The sequence below is a fragment of the Trachymyrmex septentrionalis genome, unplaced genomic scaffold (assembly GCF_001594115.1).
Source record: "Trachymyrmex septentrionalis isolate Tsep2-gDNA-1 unplaced genomic scaffold, Tsep1.0 scaffold72, whole genome shotgun sequence".
Lineage (NCBI taxonomy): Eukaryota > Metazoa > Arthropoda > Insecta > Hymenoptera > Formicidae > Trachymyrmex > Trachymyrmex septentrionalis.
In genome coordinates this window covers 697,394-715,224 of record NW_017305905.1, presented here as the reverse complement: position 1 = coordinate 715,224, position 17,831 = coordinate 697,394, and the positions used below count along the sequence as shown (strand labels likewise).

General features: G+C 35.2%; 1 protein-coding gene across 1 annotated transcript in view; it reads left to right on the top strand.

Moving 5' to 3' along the window:
* The window catches only part of LOC108753842 (kinesin-like protein CG14535), a 259,756-nt gene that overhangs the window by 231,749 nt on the left and 10,176 nt on the right, over nucleotides 1–17,831 (top strand). The window contains exons 5-6 of the mRNA XM_018495775.1: nucleotides 1,388–1,481; nucleotides 6,173–6,370. Of these exons, the coding sequence (XP_018351277.1) occupies nucleotides 1,388–1,481; nucleotides 6,173–6,370 (292 nt within the window). The remainder of the gene's footprint in view (nucleotides 1–1,387; nucleotides 1,482–6,172; nucleotides 6,371–17,831) is intronic.

Below are 17,831 nucleotides of genomic sequence, written 5' to 3'. Positions count from 1 at the left end.
CGGTTGTTTCCGCAGGAAATTCGTGAAACCCGCCTCCCAAACGAACAATCCTCTGATTTTCCACCATCTCCTTTCCCCTCAATTCTCATTGACACTCGATATCTCGACAGTAATCGACAACCGTTGCGACCATTTAACACATAGATACAGTCCTTTTTAAAAATGGCCCTGCTTGGACCCAAGCATTGTTTTCCGACGCAGGAAAAGTCTTTTCCAGTCTATGAATACATTAAAAGCAAACAAAGGACCACCTTCCATAATCTCACGACCCCTTTCTTTCCCCCTGCGTCTTTCTCCTCGCTTTTCGCTCTAGAGATGTTACATGCGTTTATTAAACCCGGCCCGCCAACGCGCTTTCTTAAGCACTTTTACGAGAACCCGAGCTCTTCGTTCTGTCCAAAAGCTTGACGTACCATCTCTTTCTCTCGTCGCAATATTATTTCGAAACAGACGTAATTAAAATCGCGTCTACTTAGTCATTTTAAAGCTACATTGAAAACGCGAGTAATTAATAATTAATAATTTATGCTAATTACTGTTGAACACCATTTTGTAGTACGAATGTGAATAGTCATTTTTAACATATTTTTACCCGCTGAATCCGTTGAAAAAAAAACTAACCCGTCATAATTTTGAGAAAAATGACACCAAAGAGGCAAAAAAGAGTTATTTAAATTAAGATGATTTAAGAGTTTTCATGATGTTTATCAAATTTTTTTCTAAATTTTATTTATGTCATGTAAAGTATCGACTTTTAGCTTAAATTCATTTTGATTCGTTTGGATATGATTTTTTTGTTTTAAAAGGCAATTTGAAGAAAGCTTTTTTCTCATGTAATAAAATAATCCGACAAAATTTGGCATCATGTCACAATTTTGAGAATGTAAAAACCAAAGAGACAAAAAGAAAACAATTTTGAGGGTTTTCGTTACAATACCATTTTTTTTGCCAAGAACTATTTTCAAATTGCTATATCTCGACAATGAAAAATTATATCGAAACGAACCAAAATGCATTTTAAAACTGAAAATTGATACGTTTACGTGACATTAATAAAATTTAGAAAAAAATTTGATACCAATGATACAAAGTCATTAAAACTCTCAAAATCGCTTTTGCCTTTTTGACGTCATTTTTTTAAATTGTGATGCGATAGCTAATTTCGATAATGGATTCTTATTCAACAGGCAGAAATACATTGAAAATGACTATTCACATTTGTATTGAAAAAAAAGATTTATTGAACAGTATTAATAGTACCAATTTAAAGTGTTAATCACTAAAAATAGATCAAAGATGAAAACAATATTTTTTTAAATCATTATTTTCAGTAATTTAATGCTTGTAATCATGAAATGTATACAGATCGTTTGCAATTTCTTTTCAGACCGAGATCTGTTCGAGCGCTCTTACAGATGTAATTCATGCGGTCATTAATGGAACGGATGGCTGCTTGTTTTGTTTCGGACATGCCGGTTTGGGTAAGTTTAAAAATTATTAATTTTACTTATATTTAAATACGTCTAAATTATGTTTTTACATAAGAATAAAAAAAATTATATGATATCTTACACTAAATAAGAAAAAAATAGTTAACGAGTTACGTTTGCTTCAGTTAAGATTTTAAATTGTTTATGTAAGCATTTACGTGATTTTTTAGTCACTTTAATTTTTTAAATTAAATTATCATTAGACAGGTAAACATTCAATATTGTTTTGAACATTCCTCTTGATCGAAGAATAAAATGCATGAGCGTATCAATATACACGATATCCGCTCTTGAAGGAAATGTCGCAAAAATTCTTTATTTAGGCATTCTTTCCTATGTTCACTTGACATCTCTTCGTTGTGCTGCCGCAAGGTAGGAACCTGGTAGAGGCACAGAGTTGTTTTACATTTTAAGTAGTAATATCGAGTTTGCATGCAAATGCATGATTATGGAAAGTGCGCGAGAGAATCCTCGGGTGGTAATGTCGGTGCTGAAAGAGAGTGAGAAAAGGGAAGGAACTGAGAACAAAGAGGAATAGAAGAATGAAGAGTGAAGAAGCGAGACCGGAAGGAATGGTGATAATGTATGCCACTGGGACACACTTTCTCCCTCATACCTTTCGAATTTTAACATACCACAACCCAAGAGACTATTCGCAGTTCTGTTGTCATCACGCGCTTTCTGCGCGAAAACGTCTTTAAGACTTAATGGATTTAGAGAGAACATCTTGCATAAAATATATGTTTTGAAAACTGTCATAATTGAAATATGTATTCCCATTTTAAACACATATTCAAATATAGAATGGTATCACAGCGTCTATCTCTCATTACTATTGTTATTCAAATATACATTTAAATATATATTTAAATGCGTATTTAAAATTGTCATTATGAAATTGTAAACATAAATACTTAAGAGTTTATTAACATTGTTCGCGAATTTAGATTCTCTTTAACATCTTATTATTAATATTTTTATCAAAATGTTTATTAGCAAAAAAAAATTATTAAATTATTCTGTCAAGTGATATTACTCTGGTTCTGTACATGAATACGTTTCAAGATCGAAAAAGATTCTCATATAAGGAAATATTACTTTTTTAAATTTATTATTTAATTAAAAAATTAAATTCCTTATTCGTTATATATAGTTTATATTTATAATTTATTGCCTTGATTTTTATACAATTTTATATATGATATTTATAATCAAAATAATAATGTCCAATAATAAATTTGTTTTATAATTATAATCGTAGACGATGTTAAAATATTTTCAACATTAACTAGAATAAAATTCAGATAAACTTCTGCTTTTACGGTCGGTATCAGAACCAATTAAACTTCATGGAATATTTCTGCCTGAGTTCCTTTACATAAAGATGTAAAAATAATGTTAGAAGGAATTCAGTGAGAAATATTCCACGAAGATTATAAATCTATCTTTAATTATATACCTTTCTGAAAGATTTTTTATATTTGACATATAAATACGAAGATGGAAATTTATCTGGATACAGAGTGTAAGATAATATGAATTAAATAAGGCAGATAAAATTATAAAATATTCACGAAAATTAAATTAATCTAAAATATAAGTTACTAAATAGTTCTCCTTAATAATTATTCGTTATTTTAAATTCACATGAATAAAATGACAGTGCACAGAGAAATATTATTTCTAAAATTAACTTTGTCATAAACTTAGAATTTCTTCAGCCATTAGCTGGCTTCTATCGTTCTTGAACCGATACGGTTTCATAATTCTGCAGCGCATTGAGAAATTGTCGACTTTCAGTGCCGAAGTTCATATAGTCGAGCGGGATTTCTTGCAACGCGGGAAAGGGAAATCGATAGAATCGAAAATAAAATAAAAGGAGGCGCATCGGAAAGATAAGAGCCTAACGGCCGTAGACAAAGAGCTGCATAAAAGGAAGCCAAACGAATTCGCACAGTGTCTTCCCTCTCTTTTTCAAAAGTACTTCAAGCAAGTCCGCAAGCAAACTGCTTTTGATCATCGCTATGCGAACGTTTCTCTCGAATTTCCCCGTACTCTTCATCGTTTTCCTCTCTGCTCCAACTCCTTCTCTCAGTCTCTATCTTTCTTCTTTTTGTATCTCAACTCTCTCTTATCCCTTTATATCATCGTCTTCTGACGTAAAAAAAAGACGAGAATGAAAAAGCGGCCGCGATTAGAACAGTAAGAGGAACAAGAAAGGCGAGATGGAAACTAAGAGGAAGACCAGATTTACATGAATCTGCGAGATGAGAAGATGACAGCATACGCACGACAGACGCAGTCAGTCCAGCAATTTTTTAAATGACGACCAGCCCATATCTTTTACTTCACGCCAAGCAATCGTCGATAAAACCAAATGCATTTCGCATGTCTACCGTTCGCGATCTGAAAAGTTGCGTGTAAAAAGCGTGCGGAGAAGCCGTGAGAGACAGAAGATGGAGAAAGATATAGACACGCGAGAGGGTGTCGAAGGAGAAAAGCAATGGATGAGAGAGATTTGCACTTTCAAAGCAACAGGACTCGTCCTCTTACAAAAGGACGGAGAGGGCGGACGGAGATATGTATATATCACTACATATATACAGATATATAGCGACAACAATGAGTACCCGTTTGTACTTTGTAGCGCGTTTCCTAATTACCCCCGCACGCGGGGATCCCACAACTGCGGACACTCCGACGAAACCTTTGAGATCGCGGAAGGACCATGAAAGTGGATTATGCAACGACGATGAGGGGAAGAAGCACGCGTGCTTGGATGCACCGAGATTTCCCTCTCATTCCTCTCTCAAAAACATGAAGCTTTGACAATAATAACCTTGGTAAGCGATTCAGTCAAAGGGACCGTGGCGCGACACGCTCCTCTCATACTGCGCAGCCAAGAAAGGATTTATCTGATTTTTAATAATCTCGTATGCATATAAATTCGTACGCAATCCATATATATTATTTTTATTCGTATTAATTCTTATATAGAGACGTATATATATATATGTATATATCCCATCTTTTTCTCCTTAATCTTTTTAATATTTCTTTGATATTTTAACTAATAAACACGCAATTTCTATCATGCAATTTGTATTGGCGCGCTGACGTTCCTCGCGTACTACGAGGTATTCGAGCGGAATTTTAATTATCAGTCGCATTTCCATTTCAAAGTATCTTTATGCTGGAGTGTTATACCGATCGTCTGAGAATGCAGCGGCTACCGCTTCGTTTTTCTACGTCGTCGTCAGCGACCTCGTGAATCTCGTGGCGGCATAGCGTGAATTCTTGCGGAATTTTTGCGGTTCGACCGCTCGAATCTTGCCAACGGAGCGCAAATTCTCCAAAGTGGAACCGTTGAAAAGTTCCTGAGACGCAAACGCGGTCCGTTGCCGGCGAGATAGGCCGACCCTCTCCTTTGCCGCGTTTCTAATTAAATAACAACATAATTCACCGTTTTACATTAAGACAATTAAATAACGTTTAAGATTCAACAGCGGCTGCTGCTTTTCCATTACTCCACCATTGCCGACGGGGGCTTCCCTCTGCCAGGATCTTACGCCTTTCGCTTCAATCTCTCGTCCTCCGTATACTCCGTCCTCTCGTAACCTCCTCCTACCTTCTCTGCCATAAGTCGTCTCTCCGTTCTCATCAGACTGTTTTATGATTTTAATAAGAGCTCTTTTATTTCTCTGTCAACAGCAGAGTGTTTGAGCTCGACTTTCAATTTTGTCGAAACTTCTGTGCTAAAAACTTTCACGCAATATACTCGTATGCCGTTATCAGAAGTTCGTGCTGAAATTGTCGTTAAACACAGAGCCGAACCGTACTTTATTATGCGATTCGTATCCCATTATTGTCATCCGAATGAATTAATTTTAATATTTATTTCACACTGTTGTCCGAAAAGCGGAATAACAATCGATCCTTTTTCGCCGTGCATCAACTACTTCGACATAATCGCCGGTTGTCATTCTAGCCGTTACGTTGTCGTCCACTAAATAGTAAACAAATTAAGCGGTCCGCTCGAGCCTGACCACAAATCTGGCAACGCAATTATTGCACCCATTCGGCTCGCGCTCCGTTCGTATACATAAACAGGATTTTCGAACTCATCCATGTGAATTGATTCGTCGCGACACACGAGGGGGAAAATTGCGATTATGCCAATCAACAATGAAGCTTGTCCACATACCAGTCGCACCAGCGGCACGGTTACGGGCGTTAATTCGATCTCTACGTCAATAAATCTGTCAGTCTGGCAAGGATCATTCGAAATATTAGCTTTGATCCGTCATCGCTTCTATTGACAAGAGGGTGGACATCGGACTTTCAATATGTTACCTCTAAATATTTTATCTCGACAGTTTTTAATTTGTACACGGATTAGAGTAACAAAAAAAAAATACAGTAATAAATACAGAAAAAAAATTCTCGAATGCATATTTAAATTGTACGAGTATCATAGAATATGAATGAACGGGCAGTATAAGCGGACAATAAACTAGTTATAATTAATTCAAATTGGTAGAGTAATTTTCGTCTACGCCATTTGCATTTACATTGCACGTTTAAACACTGAATATCACTTCCTCCTACATGATATCGCGTTTACGTTGCCTGTAATCCGCGAGCATCCGTTATCTTTAACAAATTTCTTCTTTCTAATTTAGGTAAGTCTCATACTATGCTGGGAACTCCGGAAGCTGGCCATACATTGGGCGCAATTCCTTGCGCTATAGCGTGGCTCTTCCGCGGTATTTCGGAACAACGTCAGAGAACTGGCGCCAGGTTTAGCGTTAGGGTCAGCTGCGTGGAATTGACTACTGGCCAGCAACAACTGAGGGATCTGCTTGCGGCGCACGCGAACGGTAAGTAATCTTCCCATTAGTTAAAGTATTTACGAATGAAGGAGTCCATACTTTTCGTTTTTCTAACCAATTAATGTTATCTATTTATCGTCAATCTGCAATATCGGATCTGCTGCAAACGGCATGAGAGATATATGCGACATATTATGAATACTCATCTGCCATTTTTGCAAAGTTTGGATAAAGAGTAAAAAAATTTTTTTTATACCTTTGCGCAAAAATACTTCAAATAAAAATTAATAGATTATATTTTTTATACGAGAGTTATATGTTCAATTCAACAGGAAAAACATGCGTAGGATTATTAAAATATAAACATTAAAAAACTACAACAATTTGAATCTATTATACATCGTTCCGATTTATTCGACATTTTATGCAACTTTGTTAATATAGTTATTCTATCTTATTATATTTACTTCGTCGGATTAAATCGCAGTCAGGTTTGCGCACTTTCTGATTGAAGAAACTTTTGCGTGCTCTAAGAACCATTTATCAAGAATTATCCCTCTTTTTAAGGGATGAGGGAAATGCGGGTCTCAGAAATAGAACCGAATCGGCTCTAATCTCTAGAACGCGGTTGAAACTTTCTCAAGCGTTTCTGCTTTCCTACGACAGAGAGAGTTTAGCATTTCCCGCAATTAATTTGATGCTTCGAACAATACGGCCATAATCGTTTAGATTAATTAACGCCGTACTAGCGCATGGCACGGTAGGTAAATTGTATCATCGCGACGACATTGTACATCCGATATGTAATCTTTGCACGATAACTCAATTGATTTATAGATCATAATTCTAATCGTATCCAAACACGAAGAGTCACGTAATCAGAATTAATGCACGCTACGATAAATGATGTTATTAAATATTATCTCTCTTATCTCTCCTGTTGAAGTATTTAAGTCGGAGTGTCAGAAATCGTACTCGCTTGAGTTGCAAGAGTGTTAGAGAAACAATTCTATTAAAATAATAAAGTTCTATGAAAAAATGTTGTGATATCGAAAAACGATATATAATCGTGAGTGTTCTTTGTACAATAAAGACTACGATACAATCTAGTAAGACGATGCCGTAGAATATCTATTTTGCTTTTGAAGGATTGTCAAAAGAACGGTCAAGTGGGCCAAGGGCATCCCTTGTATAATATGAAAATAGGAACGTTTCATGGCTGTGATCGAGTTTAAAGACAGAGCACGGTCAGAATCGGAGCCACGTCGCGTATGGAATTTCGCAATGGAAATTGCAATAGCTCGCACGTTCCATTTGCCTGATGCGCTCACTCGCCTGAGTCGATCTCCAACGTCTCTGAATCGACGAAAACCAGTCGTGCGGCCGATGCTCGAAAGCACGGAACGACGAAATTGTCCTGTCTCGACCGGGAGTGATGCACGGAGGATTCGGCGGTAATATTCAGGAAGTAGGATGAGACTTGCTATTGGCCGCAATTTGGTTTCGTCTTCATGGACGGACGAGTGGACGACTTGGCCCGTAAAATTGAAGGACAGGATTATTTCCTCCTTCTATTTCATGTTGACCACCATCCTATAGCTACCCTATTACTTTTGTTATACGTTCCTTTTTGTGTCGTGCATCTTGAAAGACTCGTGGGACTAATAAAAAGCTATTTCCTTGGAAGATAAACTGTCACAGTGCACTTATGGGAACGATAGTCAAAGATCGTCAAGGACATTGCTCCGAAAATTAACTAGACTGTCTGGAGCAGCTTCCTTCAAAAATAGGGTCTATAAAATGTGCGATATCTTTCTGATGTCGAACATTACGAAAATTATTACAATTTATTTATAAAAACTGAATATACAATTCGAATAAATGTTTGTAATTAGATTTCTTTTGTATTGTAGATTTCAATATTTCATCAAATTCAATATTTCAACACACTTTTATTATATTATATTGCTCCCTGATTTTAAAAGTAACACAATTTAAAAAACATGATTTGCGAGTTATTTTATTATGAATAAGTTAGGTACAAAATATTACCTTATCAATCATCAAAAGTGATCTAATTATTTTTCTCTAATCTCTTCTTGAAAAATCGCAACTTAAAAAGATTTTTTTAAGGATTGTAAAACAAAAATGACATTTTATCATGTTAAGAATATATCTTTTTTTCAATATTATTTAATTAATCAATAATTTCCTACCAAATTGAACAATATTTTTTCTCTTTTTCTGAGAAACTTAATTTTTTTAGTAAGGGAGCGATATTATAAAAGAAGTTAAAAAAATGTCAATAAAATTTCTAATTAATCGGTAACATTATTTATATAGTGACATCTCCTTTTCGAATATTTTTTTTAATATTAATGTATCCTTACTGTAATGTGTTTATGATTCAAAATTTTGTGGCTGCAAATCCAGAAATTTGTCGCGAAGATTCGAGCACGATAAAATCTAATTTTCTACCATGTTGCAAGACACTTCTAGGCATTTTAGACGTTTCATAGACGTTTAATAGTGTAAATTACCAAATGTTTCGGGTACATGCAATACGGGCATTCCATGTAAAACTCATGTTAGACGAGTCGTTTGAATGCAGACTTAATGATCGCGCCGTGCAGGTTTCCGCTTTCCCTTGGTCTCTGGACTAATTAAGATGCAATGAAATTAATTTTCCAGTTTATTTAATAATTAATTCGTATCTATAGAACTATCTCAGAAGAAGACTTAATCTTCCTCCCTTTTCATCTCTCTTTCTTTTTTTCTCCTTTTTCTTTTTCTGAATCTTATTCCACATTATTAGTAGTGTAACTAACATAAGGAGACCAATCATAGAGGATTTAAGCGCCTCTTCATTCGACATTCAAAATAATTTTATAATTTTGTACACTTTTATATTTCCAATAATAATATACATATACCTTAAGAAAATGAAACATAATGCAAAACAGATGCAATTTTAATGTTTTAATCCTTACTTTATAATAATAATTTTATATTTATATATTTAAAGATTTTATATTTATATATTTAAAGATGTTTTTTTTTTAATCATGGGAAATGTGTTTTTTTTGAAAAAAAAAACACATTTCCCATGATTAAAAAAAAAACATCTTTCCGTCGAATATGGCCAACCCTGTATATCTATAAAACCTTTCTCTGTCTTTTTTCTTTCTCTTTGTATCTTTTTTTTACCTCTTTTCAGTCTGCGAGGACATTAGTTACGCCAGTGCCGGATGCTGCAAGCGCGTTCTTCGCTCGAGATTTAAATCGAGTAGCGGTACCCTCCAAGTTCGCGTTTCCCCCAGAGAACTTGATAATCCCCGCCCGGTAATTATTTAAAGTTTTCGACGTCTGGATCTTACGCGGGTGCCGCCGACGAAAAGGGGAGTGTCTTCGAGCAAAGGTTTACCTTTGTTACTTCTAACTGTATGCAATGGAATATTTAATTAAGCTTACGCCCTAATGCAATAATTGAGGCAACTTGCGGTGGAATATTTAACACTTAACCAAGCTTAAAACTAGAATAGAGCTACTTCTTCTTATCAAGTGTTGTAAATGAATACGTTTGTAAATGAATAACTTGGCTTTCTATTGATTTATATTTGCTGTTATGGTATGCTATTTACACAAAGCTTCCAATATTATTTAAAAAGCATATTAAATATTAATGTTATAAATATCAGAGAGCTCTTTTTTTCCATTAGTACATGAATTAATAATGTGTAAATGTCGAGTTGACTAAATGGTTACTAAAAGCACATTTACTACTTTATTATATTTAATATGGAAATTCATATTAAATTTCAGACAACTATTAAAAAAAATTATCGTATAGATAATAAATAATTATTATATGGCAGAGAATATCTTTTTACAAAAAAACTTTACAGATACTGTCCCATCACATTATTAATTATTTAATAACGTAATTATTTCATGACATTCGAGAGTTACTTGCAATTGAGCCAAATATTTACAATAACGTGGAATAAATAATAAATACATCAACGAATGTATGTATTGATCAGCTATACACATAATACCACATAAGTATGAGAGGAAACCGATAATATACATTCGTGTAAATATATTATAATTTAATATCAGTCTGCGGCATCTACATAAAAACGATTTTCTCTTATATGACAACAAAATAATATCGTGCGAGTGTCTCGTCATATACATATAAATCATTAACCAGAGTATATAAATTGTTTCTGCGCGCAGCAAAATAGTAGTGTGGACAAAATTCAGAGTTATTTTTAATTATTACTTGTTTATTATCACTACATTAAAAATATACAATTACAATGCATGATTTAGTATTAATAAAAATATGTATAGTAACGCTCAATAATTACCTCGATAAAGGAATTTTTCAAAATGCTTTCATTTATAACGCGCCATTCATAAATTAATTAAGTACTTAAACGAAGATAGCTTTTATAATATCAATATTTGATAACAAAAAATTAAAGGTGTATTATTTTTTATAAGATTGGAGAAAGTATAAATCTAATTTAAATAGATTTAAAAGTATTTAGATAAAATATTAACTAAATAAATATTTTTCTTCATATAGGTAAATATTTTTAATATTTTTACTTGAATATTGTTTTAATACTCCGTCAACATATCCTTTTTCACTAAATATAATATTTCTTTGATATTGAATCAATTAATTTAATCAAGAAGTATTTTTGTTCATTTTTTGCTTAAACTTTAACTCTTTTGCCTCAGACTATTTTATAAAAACTGAAAATAAGTATAATAAGATTTAAGTATATAATAATAGCTGACAAATTTGATTTACAATTAGCATAAATTATAAAAAATACTCCATTATTTTTTAAATTCTTTCTCTTAATGAAAAGACTGTTAATATATCTAACAATTTATGCACTGAAAGAGATAAACCTTGAATCACTCTATATTCCCGTACAGTGAACAGAGGATTCCCTCGAAATGTATTCATTTTAATCGGCCGTATGCATATTAACCGAATGGTACGGCTAGCCAAACAAGAGAATTGGGAATATTTCCCGCCTATTTCTCTCCATCCTTTCTCGCTTATAACCAGAGAAGACGGGTGATAATTTTCACCATCCGTTATTGTTTTATATATTTCTCCCACGTATCAGTCTCACGAAGATAAGGAAGAGAATTGAGAATAATAGAGAAGAAACAAAACGTCCGTCACGCGCAGCTTTTAACGTGTATAAAAGCAAAGCGAACGAAAAAAAAAACGCAAAAAATGCGAGGATGAATTGAAGGGAAGAAAAGTCGAATAGAAGACGCGACGCGAGACACGAGAAACTTGTCGCGCGTTTTGCATTCCGTGCTTTTTTGATTACACAGCATACAATGTATACACAAATACTCTCTTTACTGTGATTTAAAATGAAAAATCACTGTCAATTCAACATGCGACCGATCTACTCCGAAAAAAAAGTACGCGAAGCAAGTTTTTTAATAGACATAAATCAAGATCGCATAAAAAAATTATTTCAGAAACACACACAGATAGTAATATAAATATTCCTTATATAGATACTATAATATAAATATTATCTACAACTTTGAAAAAACTGAAGATGATTCTTCATATATATAAAGACTATTAAAAATCCTTTAACTAATTTAACAATTTATTTTCTTATTTTAACAATCTTGAATTCAAAACTCTTTATATCGCACAAAATATCATATTTTTGGCAATGCTAGAGAGTTAGTATGAAAAATTAACCGAGGTTCAGACTATATTCATCACTAAGCCGACTATCGTTCCGTAAACGATTACACGAATTGTTTGTTAATATTCAATTTGGCTGCTAACCATCGTCGATAGAAATACTCACAATATCAATAACCGCGATACCACATAGACTCGATAGCACAGAAAGTATAACAGCTCGATAAACTATCAACGTTGCCACACGTCCCTTGTTTCCTGGATTTCGATCAAACGATTTCTAAAGCTATGAATAACAATGACGATGTATCATAGCAGGGCGATATGTCATAAATCGGTATAAATATAATCGGTATAATACACGTCCATTCTCTGTCTCTCTGCTCCTAATTAATTTTCTACTAAATTATTCGATAAACATTGAAATTAATTTTTTTAAATTATCCCGTTGCTAAAAATACTTATCCTTACATCTTTTCTTTTTATTGCACACAATAATTTATGAATGATCGGTAGAGTGATAAAAAACACATATACCTATAATTATGTATACTACACGCTAATAATTAAATAGTAATTCGATTTGTAATAACTCATGCTTTATTATTTTTTAACTGAATTTTTTAATTATTAAAATTTAATTACATCCCAAAGTTACAATTCTATCAATGATAAAGTTAATATCATTGCAATCACAATTGGCGGTTTGCCATGTACTTGAGTCACAAAAGGTGGGCGCCGTTAAAGTGCCGAGTGGCAGAACAGGAAGGCGTGACGTTCCCAAAATGGTCGTAAGTTTTCCTTCCCTACGGAGAAGTCGGCTACGGTCCATTGCCCAGTACCATTCACTAGGAAGTCACCCGGTACATAAGACGATGGCTTTCTTTAATTGCTCACTACGAAATAGATCCGGCAGTCTACCCTCTCGTAAAAGTTATGAGAACGCCTTCAGTGAATTATCTTACGACGGAGAAAGATACGTTTTTGGCAATTATTAAACATGCCCAGATATTGATATAAATGTTTAGTTTATGAAAAAAATGAAAATTTTATAATAGTTTAAACAAATTAAAACGTGCAGTACGCACAAGATGGGGTAATACAGGTGGCCTTAGAAAAAATAGAAACGGAAATAAAAACGAAAGTAGAAAATAAATAAACCTTTAACAAAATATCCAACTGCGAATATGACGAATAAATAGAGCAAGCTTGGAACTATGCTGTTGATTTTTCAAAGGAAGAAGCGATAAATTCGCGGCGGTGCATTAAATTAAAAGTGCAGTTTACATTAAAAGTTTTCTCAATGAGACTTCCCGCCGGCAGAAAAAAAAAGTTAGCGACTAAATGAGCACTTTCCCATGTGCATTACAGTAAAAACTGTTTTACGAAAATGAAAAATGTGTTTCCATAAAAGAATCAATCATGTCTCTCCGGAGAAAAAAATGTTTCTTCGAGAGTCCTTACGCGTCATTTAATTTCGATGACAAGTGATAATTTGCCTATTAATTACGGTCTCTTTCACTCTCGTAGCGAAATCATGGCAACATTGAACTTTCGTCATTCCTTTCACGTCGCTTTCATATCCGCGTCATTCGTCTGCGATGCCTGGAAAGGGTTTAGTAATACATATTTCGACAAATGTAGTCCTTCGCCAGTCCGAATGAACGCCAACTCCTACTTTAATACGTGATCAGAAGCCTTGTTAATTTTCTTCTGCTCTTCCTTCGTCTTCTCTTCTCCGTCGCCAAAAGATCCCCGATATTAACCTATACGTGAACATACTCGGTGTCTTGCGAATCAGGTATTGCCTTATTTCGCGCAAGCACGAGAAGCTTTCCATATAGTCGATATATCAATCTTGACACTTTCGGAGAAGATGGCCGTGGCGTGTCTCTGTAATGCACTCTTACGTAGTGAAGTGAACGAAGAAATAAGAATACTTTGAGTGATGTATGATACTTTAACGTGAAACATACTCTTCAAGTTATCATCTGTCGAATATTAGGTACTAAACAACGTTATGTATCCCTACCTGATCTGTTATCCATGCATTTTATATTCTCGCATGATAGGTGTTACTTACATATACCGTGAACTGCTCGCGAGCAATATGATAAACTGCAATTAAATTGAAATTATTATAAACATTAATTTCCCCGGAACTACATTGCACAATACAAATTCTATATTCCGTTATCGTTGAAGGGAGATCTTAGGGAACTCGTGTCAATGAACGTATGTGATGTCACTGTCTTTCTGGAGAGTTTATGAAATAAAAGTGTTTCGGGATATTAAACCGTTTGAAATTTATAAGACTTTATTAAACCGTAAAGAACAAAATTGCTTTGTTCTAGAAAAGGTTACATGCATAATTCTATTCCCAGTTCAAATTCTAGTAGTGTCTTCACTTTAATTGATTTGTATTTCGAAAAATGATAATGAATATCAAAGGAATATCAAAGGCATTTAAAATAATGGTAATATATTTAGCGTAGCCTTTTTACTAAAAGATTATTTTATCATACTTGTATTCTAATAATCTCGAACTCACTGTTTGTGCGGGCTCTGACGCTTTATAGCGAAAGGATTAACATTGTTCAATAACTTCTGGATTCCAACGCAATATCGACCATCTTTAATAATGATGCAAGCGAATGAAACTGTCCCGAAGGGCTCTGATTCATAACGATACGTCATGCGTGCTCGGGGCGAGAAACTTCTCGTGGAAATATTGCGAAACTCGGGAAACAAGTCGCGTACCAAGGCGCAGCCGGCCGTCCGGAAAGGCGAAACAGATTTCCTTTACTGCCCTTATGCCCCAGCGACGACGAGAACTGTTACGATCGAAGGGATTCGGGCTTGGGAAACTGTATTCGAAACGCGTCGAAAAACGATTTATTCAGAAAGAGGGTGGAAGGCGCTTCCTTTCTCGAACCCCCCGCGACGCCACGAACGGGCGTAACAATTGCTCTAAGCTGAAACCGCATCCATTACGCGTCTCCGTGCCAAGATGAAGGTGCTCCTCGCAGATCACTTTTCTTTGTCACATTTCGTTCTTCGTTTTCCCCGCTGCGAGCTTCACGTTGTAACTGTCGACATCGCGGACTCGTCGTCGCCTACTTCTTCGCGGTACTTCTGCACCACAGGGCACAGATGCCGGTAATATTACATCCTCCGGTCCCTTTTATGGATATTGCTGTGCCGCTTCTGTACCGTACTTCTATGCTCCGTGTCTGTGTGAATTATTATACACGATGTATATACGCCTCGTATATATCCGTATAACGTCGGCTAGACCGGCCCGTCGGCCTTATTATTACCTCGATGTGTAGCCTGTCGTGAATTTCGGGGTATCATGTCTTTCCCCCCCCCCCCTCACTCCTCAGTTGCGAAGTTTAGGCTTTGTTTCGGAGTCGTTTATGTCGACCCTCGGTCAAAGAATCAGGAAATTTATATGAGATCAAGGCTGTGTATAATATCGTATAATAATAAAATGCCATTCTATAAATCTGTCATTGACATATTTTTATATACTTATTAATTATTTAATAATTATTGAATAATAATATTGTATTGAAGAAGTTAATCTTTCATTTTTATCCTTTTTTTCTTAAATACAATAAAAATATAAAGAATATATTATATATATGTCCAATCAGGGTTAGGTAAGTTAACTTTTTTTACTAGATTTTTTAAACTAGATAAAATGTAACTAAGTCATATTAAAATTAATTAACTTTTAAACTTAACTTTTTAACCTACCCACTCTCTGTCCAATAATGTGGTTTCATAAATTATTTTTATATTTTATTTCTAACTTTCTTTTCAACATTTATTACAAGTCGAAACATTTTTATATATTTTATTGTTGAAAAATTAATTTTAATCTTTTTATCCTTTGATTTTGTTGTTAACAGATTAGTTTTATCTCTTGACTTAATTATTGGTTCAGTTTTAACCTCCTTTTATATTGCTTAGCAATTTTGAGCTAGAAAATTGATAATGTTATATAAAAAAATAACTGTTGCGTATATATAATTGTATAAATAATAAATCGAGAGTTTGAAAAATTTCCCGTGTCAAACTGATAATAGGAATACTTATCGTATCGATAGAAAATCCATTCCCATTATTAAACTTCTGTTACATAAGTATTAAATGCAGTAAAGTAGTGTGCTTACCACTTTAACAATTATCAACTTTCTTCCATTCTTTATCACAACGACTTAATATCCGCCAGTAAAACCGCAAACTTATTCGGGCTACTTCACGCGCCTCATAAATATTAATACCTCCCTTAATCCGGATTCTTACGAAGTCCCGCGAAGTCTAGCGCTATCACTCACTTTCGCGCCTCTATTATTAAGGGCTTTTGGTATACGGGATCCGTGGAATTATCTAAATTTCTACAACACGAGGCACGCACTATCGTCGATCTACGTCGAATATTCCGATGTCGCTCCTCTCTCCTACCCCTACGCTTACGCTTTCGTCGGATACGCCTCGTCGAATTTCATTATCGAGCATCTACCACGGTTAAGTTGGTTCCTCGGGACTTCGCAAATTACGGAAATCAAGGAGGCTCCGGTAAGTCTAGAGGATACTCCCGCTTCCTGCTTTCGCGCGCGCTCCTTGTTTCCTCATCGCACGCTCAACTGCTCGACGAAGCAACTAGCTCAAGCTATATCTCTCTCGTCTAATATGATCGGAAATAGTCGGAATCAATCGGTCGATGACTTGACGGAAGCTCGTGTTGAACTCGCTCGCTGGGACTTGGTGCGAAGCTCGTGCAGGCCATTTCCGCAGCGCGATATAAAGGAACAGTAAAGGATTTCCGGCAGGATCAAATGTAAAAAGTTGCAGACGGTCTGGCGGAGATAAATAAATAAACTGCGGCGTACCATCGTCGCGCACCGTTCTTATCCTTTAACATCGTTCCTTTGCGTCCATTACGTGTTATATGGTAGGAGACTGATGGTAGGAGACCTCGCGCCTCGGCAGTAAAAGGTTAATTGGCAATTTACGAACGTGGGTGGGATTATCCAAACATCGTATAAACGCCGTATAAATGCCATATAAACGACGTCCAGTATGTCAGTCGTAGCATCCCGAGTGCATAAGAGACGACCACGTAAAAATACACGCGCGGATAGTACGTACAGCGACTCTGAGGTGAGGTAATTTCGTACAGACGAATGTGCACCGGTTCCGGATATAAAGCTAGGTAGGCACACTCGAAAAGCATTACTCGAATTAAATTTTCGCGTCTGTCCGAGCGCTTTTATGGACCTCTTGCATCTCACGAACATGAAAGGAGCGTATTGTCAAACATCGTGCTCTTAACAATATTTACCTTCCTTTCAGATATTTTTCAGGTAAACTTCGTAGCTATGAAACGCGCACTTGTATACGAGAATTTTGATGTTACTTAAATTTTTGTATTATTTAAATTTGCTGCGCATGGAATTTTCATATTGAAATTTTCATATTTAAATATTACATGGAATTTTTATATTGTTCTGCCAGAAAATAATCCCGCACGGTAAAAATGTAATAGCGTTTTCGTTCACTTTTATCCAAGAGACTTTCCCATCTTATAGAGTGCGGGCGTTTCCTGATCAAAAATCCGCATGAATTCGCTATCGCAACTTTTTACGAGCATTCTTATAGATCGCTACGAATTCCGGTGCAACGGCGCGAAGAAATCCTTAGTCTGCATTTTCAATCCACCCTCGCACGTGGGACGTACGGTCTCAAATATTCCTACGCGAAAAACGACGTAAAAGCGTACGGTACGAGCGA